Source organism: Xiphophorus couchianus, chromosome 14, assembly GCF_001444195.1.
Source record: "Xiphophorus couchianus chromosome 14, X_couchianus-1.0, whole genome shotgun sequence".
NCBI classification, from domain to species: Eukaryota; Metazoa; Chordata; class Actinopteri; order Cyprinodontiformes; family Poeciliidae; genus Xiphophorus; species Xiphophorus couchianus.
In genome coordinates, this window is record NC_040241.1 from 16406129 (window position 1) to 16419139 (window position 13011).

Genomic DNA, 13011 nt, shown 5'->3' on the forward strand with positions numbered 1-13011 from the left:
TACAGTTTTAAAATTAATATTATTTTATTATTATCTAGTTTATTCGACATTATTATTGTTTAATCACAATAATGAAACATTTGATGAGCACATATGACAAATGACAAATAAAATACATTAAACATAAAAAATATTTCTCATTTTGCAGCTTTCTGACTTACATTTCAATGGTATGCATTTTTTTCCCCACAGACTAACAATAACAACAATAATAATAATAATAGCTTTCTTTAATGAAAATCCATTTTCATTTTGCCTTGTGGTAGCAAGAAAAAGTGCAGAAGGAAAACATCCGTTAAAGCTTAGATTGCTGTCTGCACTGAAGATTAGCTTGGAGTTACAAAAAGGGCTTGTGGGTCCTGATTGACGTGCCATTGCACCGCAGAGCATTATGGGATTTGTGGTATTAATGGTGCTAGCTATTTATAGTGCTAGATATTTGGCCAATTTGTTGTTTAGTTATATTCCTTTATGTCTTGCCATACTCTATTCGGTTCCCTGTATTCATTATTGTCCAAATGTCTTGCCGTAGAAGTTTATTCTTTGTATCTACTTTCTTAATTTACTCTAATCTATTTTTTGTGATTTTGGATTTTGCTCTCTTAGATCAGTGTTACTCTTTTCCCCCTGATTAGAAGTTTCTATGAGCTTTAGTTCAACCCGTAGGTGTTTGTCGTTCATCTTCCCTCAGTCTGCCACTTCTTGCTCCCTTCTTCAGCTGTTCCCAGTCAGCTGATTGCCTCGACTGCATCTGTTGTCATTCTCTACTCATCCCTCAGTATTCCAGCTCTCCAGTTTTCTTTGTCCTTTGCTAATTCCTCCTGTCTCATGATCAGTCTTTTATTACTATTACTTACTTTGGATGTCCGTGTATGCTGTAAGTTCTTCTATGTTTCTTTGTTTGTTATTGCTTTGATTTGCGACAGTCAATCTCTACGCTTCGGTCAGCTTCAAACATCAAATAAATATCCATATAGTAAGATCTGATATTTTGGTGCTTGTGTTAACAATATATATATATATATATATATATATATATAAAGAAAACACAGTAGCTACAGTTATATCTACATTTTATCACTGTATATATATTTCTAATATTAATTTATTCAGTAAAAAACAGTAAACCTGGAAAGCTGATTCAGTTTTTTGCATAATCTTATCAGCATTTTTAAAAGATTTCCTTTTGTTTTTCAACAAAGATGATGCATTTTTATTATTACATGTTCTGATATTCCTACTGAATGAAGCCTTTGGAACAAAAACGAATATTTTGTAAGTAAATGGTACAATTTGCAAAACAAAACATTTTTACATGTATATACCAGAGAAAACATTGTTAAACTTGAGGTATAAAATGTTTAGGAAAACAAATAAAACCATTTTCTGTTTTAAACCAATTGACACAGTATCTTGCTGTTAATACTAAAGGAAAATGTCTCCAAAAGAGCCTCACCACACTAATACCAAACCAAATTATTTCATAGATATTACTAACTTTGGAAAATAAAGAAATCCGGAGCAACTTGCAATTTTGTTTGCTTCCACATGGTGGCGATAAATCCTCGCTAACCAAACGGACCCTTTGAGATAAATCTTGAAGCATATACAAATTCAGCAGAGTAAAATGAAATTAAATCATCCTTCTTCGCATTAATTAACACAATTATAAAATTATTTAACGTTAAAACTATTGTAAAAACTATTTTTATATATATATATATATTGAAACAATGAACCACGCTGTAACATTTTAAAGATAAATAGGATGTAATTGGCAAGAATAAAGATCAGATAACATCAGTGAAAACGAGGCTGAGCTCTTATCTGTCAACACCTTAAACAGGTAAGTCTACCTCCATAAGGAACTGGGTCCAAATAATAATCCAACTTGTCCAGCTACTGTAAACGGCGTGTTGGTGTTATAACAAATGCGCTCTGGCGCCTCCATTTAGGTCATGTGATCCCATATTTTCGTCTTCTATGATGCATAAAATGTCTAATAGGGGCAGCAACAGGAAAATTGAGTCTGTTTATAACATTACAGGACATCTGCTACAATATTACTCACCACTGCTGCTTATTGTTTTTCTTATTTCAATGCAACCTTCTACCGAGTCATAAAATAAATATTTTATAAAGAGTCAAGAGATGCAAAAGTTTGTCTTTATAGCAATAGGTCATAATAACAATAATAGTGCATGTCATTATTATTATTAGTAGCAGTATTATTAGTAGTATAGTAGTAGTATTTTATTTAATTTAATTTTTTTTATTCATTAGTGCGGTGTAATGTCCGCCACCATCCGTCATTGACCTGGCTGTCCAGCAGCGGCTCGTTAAACAGCACACAGCCCGTCAGATGAGCGGAAGTGAGGGGCCCAGGGTACATAGGGTCCCGGGGCCACCGCTGCTGGCCAATGAGCAGCGAGAATGTAAACGCTATTACAAAACAGAGGCTGCGTGAAGCTGCTGAGACACAGCTAGATAGACGCCAGGAAATAGAACTTTCAAAATAAGAGCTTGAGACAAACCGTTTCACCCACAGAATGAGATATTCATATTTTTTGGAATGTAAAATTTGGATAAAAGAGCAAAATCAATCATTTTACCTTTATATTACTTGCTTAATCTGAACATATAGAGTAATGTTCATTTTAATATTCCACATTTCCCGCAGCTGCTTTATATAACAAATATCTGCATGAAATGAGCAGTACATGTGTAGCCACTTTAATATGTGCACCTTGCACACAAGAACGCCTAAATTGATGCTATTGCCAATGAAGATACCGCTCATCAAATAGATTATTCATTTAATTGGTTCTTTTAGAAGGCTGAATGCATGTAAACAAATAAATTGTGAGATTTCTATACTTAGAAACTGTATTGTTAATTTGAAACTGTATAGAGACAAAACCGACAAAGCTTTTTCACATCAGCTAGCTCTGGTTTAGAGTTTACGTTTTAAACAGATACTTAAAAAGTCATGAGTAGTAAAATGAAGTCTGGATCATCTTACGCATAGGCAAGAATTTAAAGTTTTGCCCTTTTATCTTCAGCTGTATTGAGGCAGTATTTGGCTTACTCTTAATTATTAACCCTCGTTTTACCCCCCAAAACATAAAATGCAAAAGGAAAAAGAAAATACTGGCTGCCCTTTGGGTAAATTTGGTCCAGAACCACCACTGGAAATATTTGTGATTCACTACTTTCCCAATAGCTGCCTTCTATAGTCCGAAAAAATACTTTTCAAACAAAACATTCATAAACAATTTACTACAGAGTTTTCTATAAAATCATAGGTAATCTTTTAATTGGGCTTTTATTTAGAAAAGCCGCCTTATACTTCTTCCGGCAGGGCTTTTGTTTAGCCTGACGGCTGTTCGCTGGGAGCCGGAGGGGCGGCAGTCAGTCAGTCAGACAGTGAAAGTGAAGGCGGAGACCAGCCCAGTGCCGAAAACTCAGCCTCTTCTGGATCGCGTTCAACTCCCCCCCTAAAAAAAAAAAAATCCCCGATCCAAAAACTGAGACCTGAAGAGGAAGGAAAACAAGGGGGAAAAAAAGACGAGGTGCTCCTAACTTCTTTTCACCTCTGTCTGCCAAGAATTGTCTTCCGGTGTTGACTTTTTGTTGTTGTTGTTGTTGTTGCACCGCAAGAGAAAAGGGGCTCCAAACAAAGTTGAGCGTGAGAAATGTGAAGCTACCGGCTTGTGTGTTTCCAACCAGGCTCCAGGACTCCCCCATTAATCCATGCAGTACAGTGCAATGGTACGTGAACATGGGTTATATTACTGCTTTCAAATGTTGCGATAACGCTCTGTGTGTAATTTCCATTTTATTCATGTGATATCTTTATGTGTTGTCCTTTCTGCCGCTGCGTGGTGGAGAACGCAGCAGAAAGTTCCCTGAACTTGGCGCAGATGACCTCCTCATTCCCTCTGGTGTGTGTGAACTTTGTGCGGACTGTTGACAGCTCTGTAGGACCCGCAGAAACACGTGCGCGGCTGCAAAGCAACAATGTTTAACTTCAGGTGCCTTTTTGTGCAAAACACAACCGTATGCGTGCAAAAACATGCGCACTACGTGCACGTTTCACTTGATTTTATTAAAAGCAGGGGCGCAAAACAGTGGGGGGCTTTCAAGAGGGCTGTTTTCATACCCCAAAATTAGCAGAACAGGCTGTCTTAAGTGTGTGAACCATTTAAAATATGCAATTACGTAATAAAAATAAAGGTTAAATTAGTTATTACCCCTTCTTTTTCTAGTGGCACCCTCAGCATAAAGTGTCTGTTAGAAATGGATAAAACATAAATGTCTTGTTTTTGATCCAGTCACATTTTCTAATTGAAAACCAGTTATTAAAAAAAGCGTTTGATTTTGTTTTAAAGTAGAACAAATTTGGATTTGAACTAAAACAGCTGAGCAAAAAATTTTAATTTACTTATCTCCAGTTTAAAATAATAAAAACCAGTGACTGTCATATATTTTTGACCATAGGAGGCATAATTTCTCTTCTACATTGTGTTTCCTTTTTATTTCAACAAAAACAAATATCAATAATCAAGAACGTGGGAAATTATTATTTTAAACCTATTTTTGTTGTATTTTTAAATCGCACTCTGTAGTGGCTCTCTGTACTACGGACAGTGACGTCATGGGGTGAAGAGTTTACATTCTCAAAACGAGCTGAGGTGGTCCAGGCGTAAGAATATGAGCCATTTTATGTTTTCTAAACCAAAAAAAGAAGAAAAGAATACATTTTTGCTTAGAGAAATTAAAATTTGCTTTTACTAATTTATTTTGTATTTCCATACGCAGTTTATTTAAAAAAAAAACCTGCTGATTTTGGTTGTTTGTTACCGATTTTTACTAATTTGCTTGTAAATGATAATATTAGTAAATTATACACCACCCATATAGGGGCTTTATTAAACGTATCCTACTACTTAAGAACAATAACAAAAAAAAGTGAGGTAATGTCAGAAACCCAGACGTGCACATGAAAAGTTTGCATCAACTTGGGAGCGACCTAAGCTGGGAAAGGAGGTTGGAAATGTGCTTTTTTTATCCTCTGTGTGGCCGAAGCTTTGGTCCAAAGTCCCCGAAGCTCATAAAATAATTCAGCCAAAGTGAGGGGAGTAAATGAATTGTGTGCTGAAGGAGAGGAGGGAAGGTGCCGAGGGGGAGGTGGATGTGACTGAAGGAGAAGAAGGAGAGGGAGGATGAGGAGGAGGAGGGGTGTGACTGTAATTACGAGAGAGAGAGAGAGAGAGAGAGAGAGAGAGAGAGAGGACGGGGGTTAGAAAAAAAGAGGGGAGAGGAAAAAAGTTGGATCTGATTTGCTGAAATCGCGCAGGACCGACTGAAGGTGGAAGCGCTCGGTTTCATATCAGCTCTGGCTGGAAGCTTTTAGCAGGGGGCGAACCGTCCCGGCACTCTGCGCCCTGCGAAGCCCCCGCGCAGAGAGAGAGAGAGACAGAGAGAGGAAGAGAGAGAGAGAGAGAGAGAGACAGACAGAGAGAGAGAGAGAGAGAGAGAGAGAGAGAGAGAGAGAAAGGGAACACGTCGTAGCGGCGGAGCACGCACAGCTCCAAGTTGCTTCTCCTCCTACTTTTACATGCCAGCTCCTGCGTATTAAAAACACAAAACCTTTTTTTTTTCCCCCCTCCGCGGTGGCGACAATCTTTGGATCGAGACTCTTCATGGATATTCTTGGATAATTTCCCTTCGGATTGCTGCTCCACACGCGTACACACACACACACACACACACACACACACACACACACACACACACACACATACGCGCACACACACCGTCTCTCTTCTTGCATGGTGCGCACCGATCGGTCCAGGACGATGGAGTGATCGGAGGAATAAGTCCACCTACAATCACTTTTTCTTTCTCTGTGTGCTCAGCGCCGTCTCGTCATGTATTCTCCGATTTGTCTAACTCAGGTACTGGTGTCTGTTTCTTCTCATTTCCTTTTTTTATTTTGCTTGTTTTGTAAAGTATGCAGTTGGGGGCGAGTTTGGCACATGTAGGTTGGATACAAGGTCCTGTATGCGCGCTCTGAATCTGCAATGTTGGAAACTCTTTTTATTAATTTCAACAAAAAAAAAAAAAACCTGAACATGAAGGAATTATTATTGATAAATAATTGATTGGTAAAATCAAACACTAATTTATTTACTTACCTTGAATAAAACGCAGGACTAACTGTAATTTATGTCACCTCTCAGTTGTGCAAACCTGGTGCATGTTTCTAAAATCATGCAAAGTTGACTTATTTAGTTCACCTTAAATTAAACTTGCTTGGAGTTTTGTCTTCCTTCCATCAGAATGCATACTTAAATCTGCAGCAGGATCATTAAAACCAATTATCCAGTGCAGAATGCAGCAGCTTTACTGTAAAAGAATCACAAACGGTGGAGTGGCATGCCGTTGCCTCAGCAGTGCAGAACCGTCCTGAATCCAGTCATTTAACTGCTTAAATAACAAACAAATGGCTTTACAGTGACTGATTAGGTTGTAGTTGAACTGTGACTACAGTGCCTGGTGTTTTAAATTCAGCTGTAAAATGAATGTGCTATAAGGCATCAGTGGCAGCTGAACTGGAAAAATCAAACAGTAATTTCCAGGTTTAAATAAACTGCTTTGAATGATCATTACATTTGCAACTTTTTTTTTTTAAGTTCTTGTTCAAATTAAATCATGATATTTTAGTGAGTAGTATTGAACAGGGTTGTTTTACAGTCAGTGTCATTGTAGTTTACAGCTTTTTCCGAGCGTACTTAGCAGAAGTGTGGATAATTTGCAAGTTTTACTGTAAAAAAAAAATAAAATAAAATAAAGTCTCCACGGTGAAATGCCGTATATTACCACAACAATGAATGAAGCTTTGGCAGTGTATCAATTTTAATACTCAAGCAACAAATAATTCCAATCCCTCTTAAAATGATCACTCTAGTTGTGTATTTAAAAAAAAAATCACATCTATTAGTGCTTCAGTTCTAATATTTCTGTATATATATATATATATATATTTCTTTCTTTCTTTATTTTTTTGCCTTATGTGTGAACTTGCATGCTCTCACTTACCTCAACCTGCTGCTGTGACGCCTGAATTTTCCCACTGTGTGACAATGCAGAACATTTCTATTTGATTCCATCCTTATCTGTGTATTAAGTTCGTTTTTGATAAGCTTCCTCATTAGTTTACTTCCAATACGCACGTTTGCTTCATTTCTCTAACTTTTCACACACTTCCCAGGCTATAACCTGCTCTGCCTTTGCGTGTTCCCCCAGCCCCATTCCCAGAAAAGTATGTATTTTTATTCCAATTAAAACCCTCTTCAGTGGTGCTGGGAGAAGATAAAGCCACTTTCTCTTTAGGAAGATCACACGCACCGATAAGGTTGATTCAGCGCTTAGACAGGGGTTGCTGCAGACTGTTTTGGCTGACTCAGTGTGACTGTTTATATTTTACTTGGCATAAGTTAGTGATTGACTGAGATGCGGTTTAGTTTGTGCTTAAGAGGATTGTGCTTTTATGGCTCTAACTGAAGAGCACCGCTCAGGCCCTGGCCAAGTTATTTATCTTCACAGCTTTAGGCTTTGTTAGCCCGCTTAAAGAAAAATAATAATGACTGTTATTTAAATATTTTAAGTTGCTTCATGAAGAAGAAAGGGTTTTTTTCTCTCTCTTTTTTTTTTTAGAAAGAGCCTCTTTTGAGGACATTTAGTAGAATTTCAAAGTTTACTTTTGTCGTTTTTAATTGGAGGTGACATAAAAAAATAAGCTCTGATGATCATTTTTGCAAATGGAAAGCTGCACAGTTTTCCCTCAGCGTGACATCTCACTTTTAAAAATAACAATCTGTGGGGTTTAAAAAGCCGCTCTCTGCTTCGGCTGACGAATGATTACATTGTGCGATTTGGACGCTGAAGCAAAGTTTGACTGTGCAGAGACGATTTGTGGCTTTCCAGCGGCATGCAGGCACACACACACACACACACACACACACACACACACACACACACACACACACACATGCACACACACACACACGCACGCACACATTCGTACACCGAGAGTGGATTTCTGTGGTTTCCCATTGCCCGCTTTGCCTGACTGCCTTCAAAAAGAACAATGTGTGGTTTGACTCCTCAGAAGCCTGCTTAAACAAGAGGAGGAGGGCGATGGGGGAGCGGTTGCTGCTTACGCTTATTAAATTTGACATTTTAATGACCTGAAAGCTAAGATAATTCCACGTTTCCGTTTCTCACCTGGAGGAGCTGCAGTTTGTGACCGGATTGTTCGCACAATCCTGACGACAAAGAGCAGCAGTTAATGAAAACTGTGTCAGAATTACTGAAGTCTTAACCTTATTAAGAAAATAAAATAAAAATTAAAAAAAAGGTGAAAGGGTTAGTAAATCATGAAATGTGTCCTTTTTGTTTTAAAATAGAATCTGAAGAGACTCATCAAATGCAAAAAAAATTGCCCCAAATTTGTTGTTTTTTTCCAAATAATATATACATATATTTTGAATCAAGAGTTTTCAAAGTATGCCTATCACAGCAGGAAAAGTCATGTAAAAAATTTAGATTTTTTCTAATCTTGGAATTACTTATTAGAATAAAATAGCTTTGTAAATATTGAGAAATTATTGCATAGTTTTGTAAAAAAAAAAAAAAAAAATTAGAGCTTTTGTGTGAAAATGCATAAAAACAGCTGAAATGTCTTTTCCCATCTATCCATGAAGAATCGTCTTACCATCAGACTCTGCAACTCCATCCTGTCCAGAAGCTTATCCTCTGTTGTTAGTGAGCGGGATAAGTTCACTGTGGAAGAGGGAGAGTTTGATGAGCGGCCCGCAGCATGACCAGAAAATACAAATTCTGGCATAATTTGCTTTTTTTGTCAGACTTACAGAAAAATAGTTCAACATAAAATAATTTTATTCGTGATCTGACGTCCCTCCTGTTAATTTAAAAAAATAAAATACATTTTTTTTACTGAAATGATTACATTTCTTCCGTCTCTTTTCCCCTCCGACTCCTCCAGGATGAATTTCATCCCTTCATCGAGGCGCTTCTCCCTCACGTCCGTGCCATCGCCTACACGTGGTTCAACCTGCAGGCCCGAAAGCGCAAGTACTTCAAGAAGCACGAGAAGCGGATGTCCAAGGACGAGGAGCGCGCCGTGAAGGATGAGCTCCTGGGTGAGAAGCCTGAGGTCAAGCAGAAGTGGGCCTCCAGGCTGCTGGCCAAGCTGCGGAAGGACATTCGGCAGGAGTACCGGGAGGACTTCGTCCTCAGCGTGACGGGCAAGAAGCCGCCGTGCTGCGTTCTGTCCAACCCGGACCAGAAGGGCAAGATCCGCCGGATCGACTGCTTGCGGCAGGCCGACAAAGTCTGGCGCCTGGACCTGGTGATGGTCATCCTCTTCAAGGGCATCCCTCTGGAAAGTACGGACGGCGAGCGGCTCGTCAAGTCTCCACATTGCACCAACCCAGCACTTTGTGTCCAGCCTCACCACATAACAGTATCGGTCAAGGAGCTGGACTTGTTTCTAGCATACTATGTCCAGGACCAAGGTACGTTCAACCTCAGACTGTGTGTGTGTGTGTGTTTGTATATATATATAGATGTGTTTGTGTGATGGTTTGGTGAGGTCAGGGGTCACATGTGTTAGTTTCTGACTCAGACCGGGCTGCGGTCATCGCTGTTTGTACCAGACAAGTAAACACCAGAAATGTGAGCAGCAGAACTGCTGAAACACGTTAAGGTTTTTTTTTTGTTTTTTTTTTTTCATGCACGACTCATTATTGAGCAAAAAAAACTAAATGTGTTTCCAGTATGAAACATTTCTAACTTAGCTGTGCCGCTGCAGCAGCTCCTGCCCGTGTGAAGCCATTGTTGCAGAGTGTGTGTTTGTCTGCACACGGAGCCACGCTGGCTTGCACAAACCAACACACGCCCTTCAGTTCTGCCTGTCGGGCCAGATAAACACTGACATTTACAGAGAAGCTGTTGCACGAATGCAGGAACGCACAAGTGGATTATTTTCTGATTATTATTGGTCAAAATTGCATTTTTTTAAATCTTAAAAAACTAATTGGTTTTAGTAGAAAGCAAGAGAACAGCATGAATTAGGACTATTTTTTTAATTTTAAATTATTTCTTCATCTATATATTTGCTGTTGAGGAAACAGCATGAATTATTTTTTAATTTTCAGCCATAAGAGTTGACCAGTTTTCCCCTTAAAATGCTCTGACTGGATTTTGGCAGGTCAAACAAACTCAATTCAGTTAAAAAATTTAAAATAGCCTCAGTTGGTAACAAATATTGCCTTATTGCATTTGTTTGAATCCAATCAAACAGACAGATTTAAAATTAGTAACATTAATTCTGATTAGTTCTTAATATCAAACAATTCAGGCAACTTCTGTGGCAATAAAGAGTCAGATAATTTTAATGTAAAGCTGGTTGATTCTGATGATTGAAAACACTAAAATAATGCTGAAAAATATAGATTTTTCACCCCATTCATTACAATTCTTAAAATTAAGATTCCACATTAATCTTACTCTCTAAATCACCTACACTGGCATGTCCTTTAATGTTTTGATTAAATTAATGTGAGAGACGTTAACGAGAATAATCTTGTAATTTCGTCATTTTCTGTCAGATTTAAACTGCAAACCTTCATCAACGACCCTGCAGAACAAATTGTTGTCGCTGGGAGGAAAAATACACGTTGATTAATATTGAATTCAGCAGATCTAACCTCCGAAAAAGACTAGAAATCAGGATCAGACAGGATTTTTAAGATATATATTTTTCCATCTCAATTCTTTCTTAATTTATATCAAAACACGTCCATGTAGGAACATTCATGCTGACATACAGTAGAAACCTTTAACATTTTAAATTACTACAAGCCCTGCTAGTTTTGAACAGAAATAATTTGGAAAATAATTATATTTTTTCAATTTTGATTTAGTTTTAGAGATCTGAGTCAGAGTATTTGTAATTGATTTGCTCACACTGGTTATAGCAGGTAAAATATATATTAAAACCCATGTTTAATTCCTTTTCATTAATTGCATGAAAACTGAGATTTCCCACTAATGTTAGTCTGTGAATGCATCAATCAAAATGTTTATTTTTACGCATTTACATAAAATAATATAAATGAAATAAATGGGAACATCCCTATATATATATTTTTTTTTTTATTTTTTTTTTTTGATTCAAAATTAAAATCCTCCGTTGATGAAACTGCAGAACATTTCTTTTTAGCTTTCATGACAGAAATCTTCAGTATCAGGCAGAAAAAGTCTGATCATCTCAGATGTTTTTGTTCTTATTTCTAAACACACCTTCTTTAGATTTGTGCTGAATTGTAAATTTGTCACATTTTATTAATGTCTTAAAACCTAATTTAAGAGTTGAGTATTTCTACGTATTGCATGTCGTGCTGGAATAAATTTAAATAAGTTAAATTGAAAAAGAAAATATTTAACTTATTAGAGATTACATTTGTAGTCAGAGAGAGAGATTTAATTTTTCTCTTCAGTTTTCACGAAAGACTTTACTTTTTTTGCTAAAATCTTCTGTGATTTTGCAACTTTGCATGTGACGAGCTGTAATTTCAGCAGCCATCTGAACAAATGTGACTCCTTCATTTCCTCATACCTCATCGGTCTCACTCTTCTAAAGTTCCTTTTCTCTGCTGACGGCACAGGAATGCCTCCCCTCCTGGGTTTGCTCCACGATGAAATCCCCTTTCATTGAATCTGTAGCTGCAGCTCTGCCATTGAGAGGAGGAACGGTGGTTTAGCTAGCTCATTACCATTAAATCCTGGGCGCCATTTTGTGTTTGGTAAGTGCCAGGGAAAGCAGAAGGCACAGCACGGAGACAATAATGGTTGCCACTGGCACCGGGGTTGGCATCAGACCCTCCTTTTGTGTCCTTTGTAGGATGCCACCGCTCCCCTTGTTCTGCATCTGCTGCGTTTTAACCGCTCCGTGCCAACATTTAAAACACCGCTCTTTTAGTGAAGGTTTTTTTTCTCTCTCTCTCTTTTAACTGTCAATATCAAAGATTTCTCCTAAGAAAGATGTTTGGTTTTTTGCTTGAAGTTTGAAATTTTGATGATCATTTTTAGTGTTTTCACTACAAGAATTGAAAAACATGTGCACTCATTTGTTCCACTTGTAAGTGTTTTTTTTTTTGCAAAAATAAAAAAGTCTTTTCCCTCTTCCTTTAAGTCGCCAAACGCTGCCCAAACCCAGACGGCGCAGCCATGTTGTGGACGGCAAGGCGCTGCGCCGCCATTTTGTTCCACACGGTGCCAGGGAGGCAGGGCGGATCGCCGCCCGACGGTTGTTAGAGGTTCGGAGGTTGGCATCAAACCCTCTTTTGTCTGCGTGCAGCGTGCCTTTGATTCGTCGGTTGGCATCCGCAATGCAGTGGGCACATTGGAAAGTTGTTTTTTTTCCCCCTCGATGGTGGCAGAATGGAAGCCGCCGCCGCCTTTTGTTCAGCTGCAACTGCACGAAACAAACAAACATACAATCAAACACAAAGAAACCAGCAAATCGGGCTCCGGCTGAAAGAGTATCCACTGTTCAGACTGTGCTTTTAATATATTGTTCTTTTTGTGTCCTGCTCTGCTGAGCTGCGTAATCGAGTAACAGAAATGATTTCGCCTCCTTTACTTTTGTCGTCGGCGTTTTTAAGAAATAATAATAATAATAAAAAAAGGATGTACGTTTCGAGTGGGTCTGCTGTTAATCCCCGCTGGTTCGTGCCTGAGAAAGGTCGGCAGGTTGGCAGCGAGAGTCCCTGGTGAATTTTGAGAGGGCACTCACAAAAATTCACCCCCTTGTTCTGGGGCACGGACGCGTTTAGCCAGGCTCGACTGCAGCGCCCATGTGCATGCCCAGATGAATGCCCGCTGGGAAGTAGGCTGAGGGCCTGGAATGAGGGAAGG

General features: G+C 38.5%; 1 protein-coding gene across 5 annotated transcripts in view; it reads left to right on the plus strand.

The window, feature by feature from the left end:
- Positions 1 to 3420: 3420 nt before the first annotated feature.
- Positions 3421 to 13011, plus strand: part of LOC114156830 (nuclear factor 1 B-type) — an 87821-nt gene continuing 78230 nt past the window's right edge. The window contains exons 1-3 of one of the 5 annotated variants that reach the window (XM_028037354.1): positions 3554 to 3572; positions 3661 to 3771; positions 9074 to 9605. In XM_028037354.1, coding sequence (XP_027893155.1) covers positions 3754 to 3771; positions 9074 to 9605 — 550 coding nt within the window. In that variant the 5' untranslated portion in view covers positions 3554 to 3572; positions 3661 to 3753. Of the gene's footprint in view, positions 3772 to 5292; positions 5961 to 9073; positions 9606 to 13011 lie in introns of those variants that run through there. The other 4 variants (XM_028037353.1, XM_028037351.1, XM_028037355.1 and 1 more) reach the window with 4 other exon arrangements.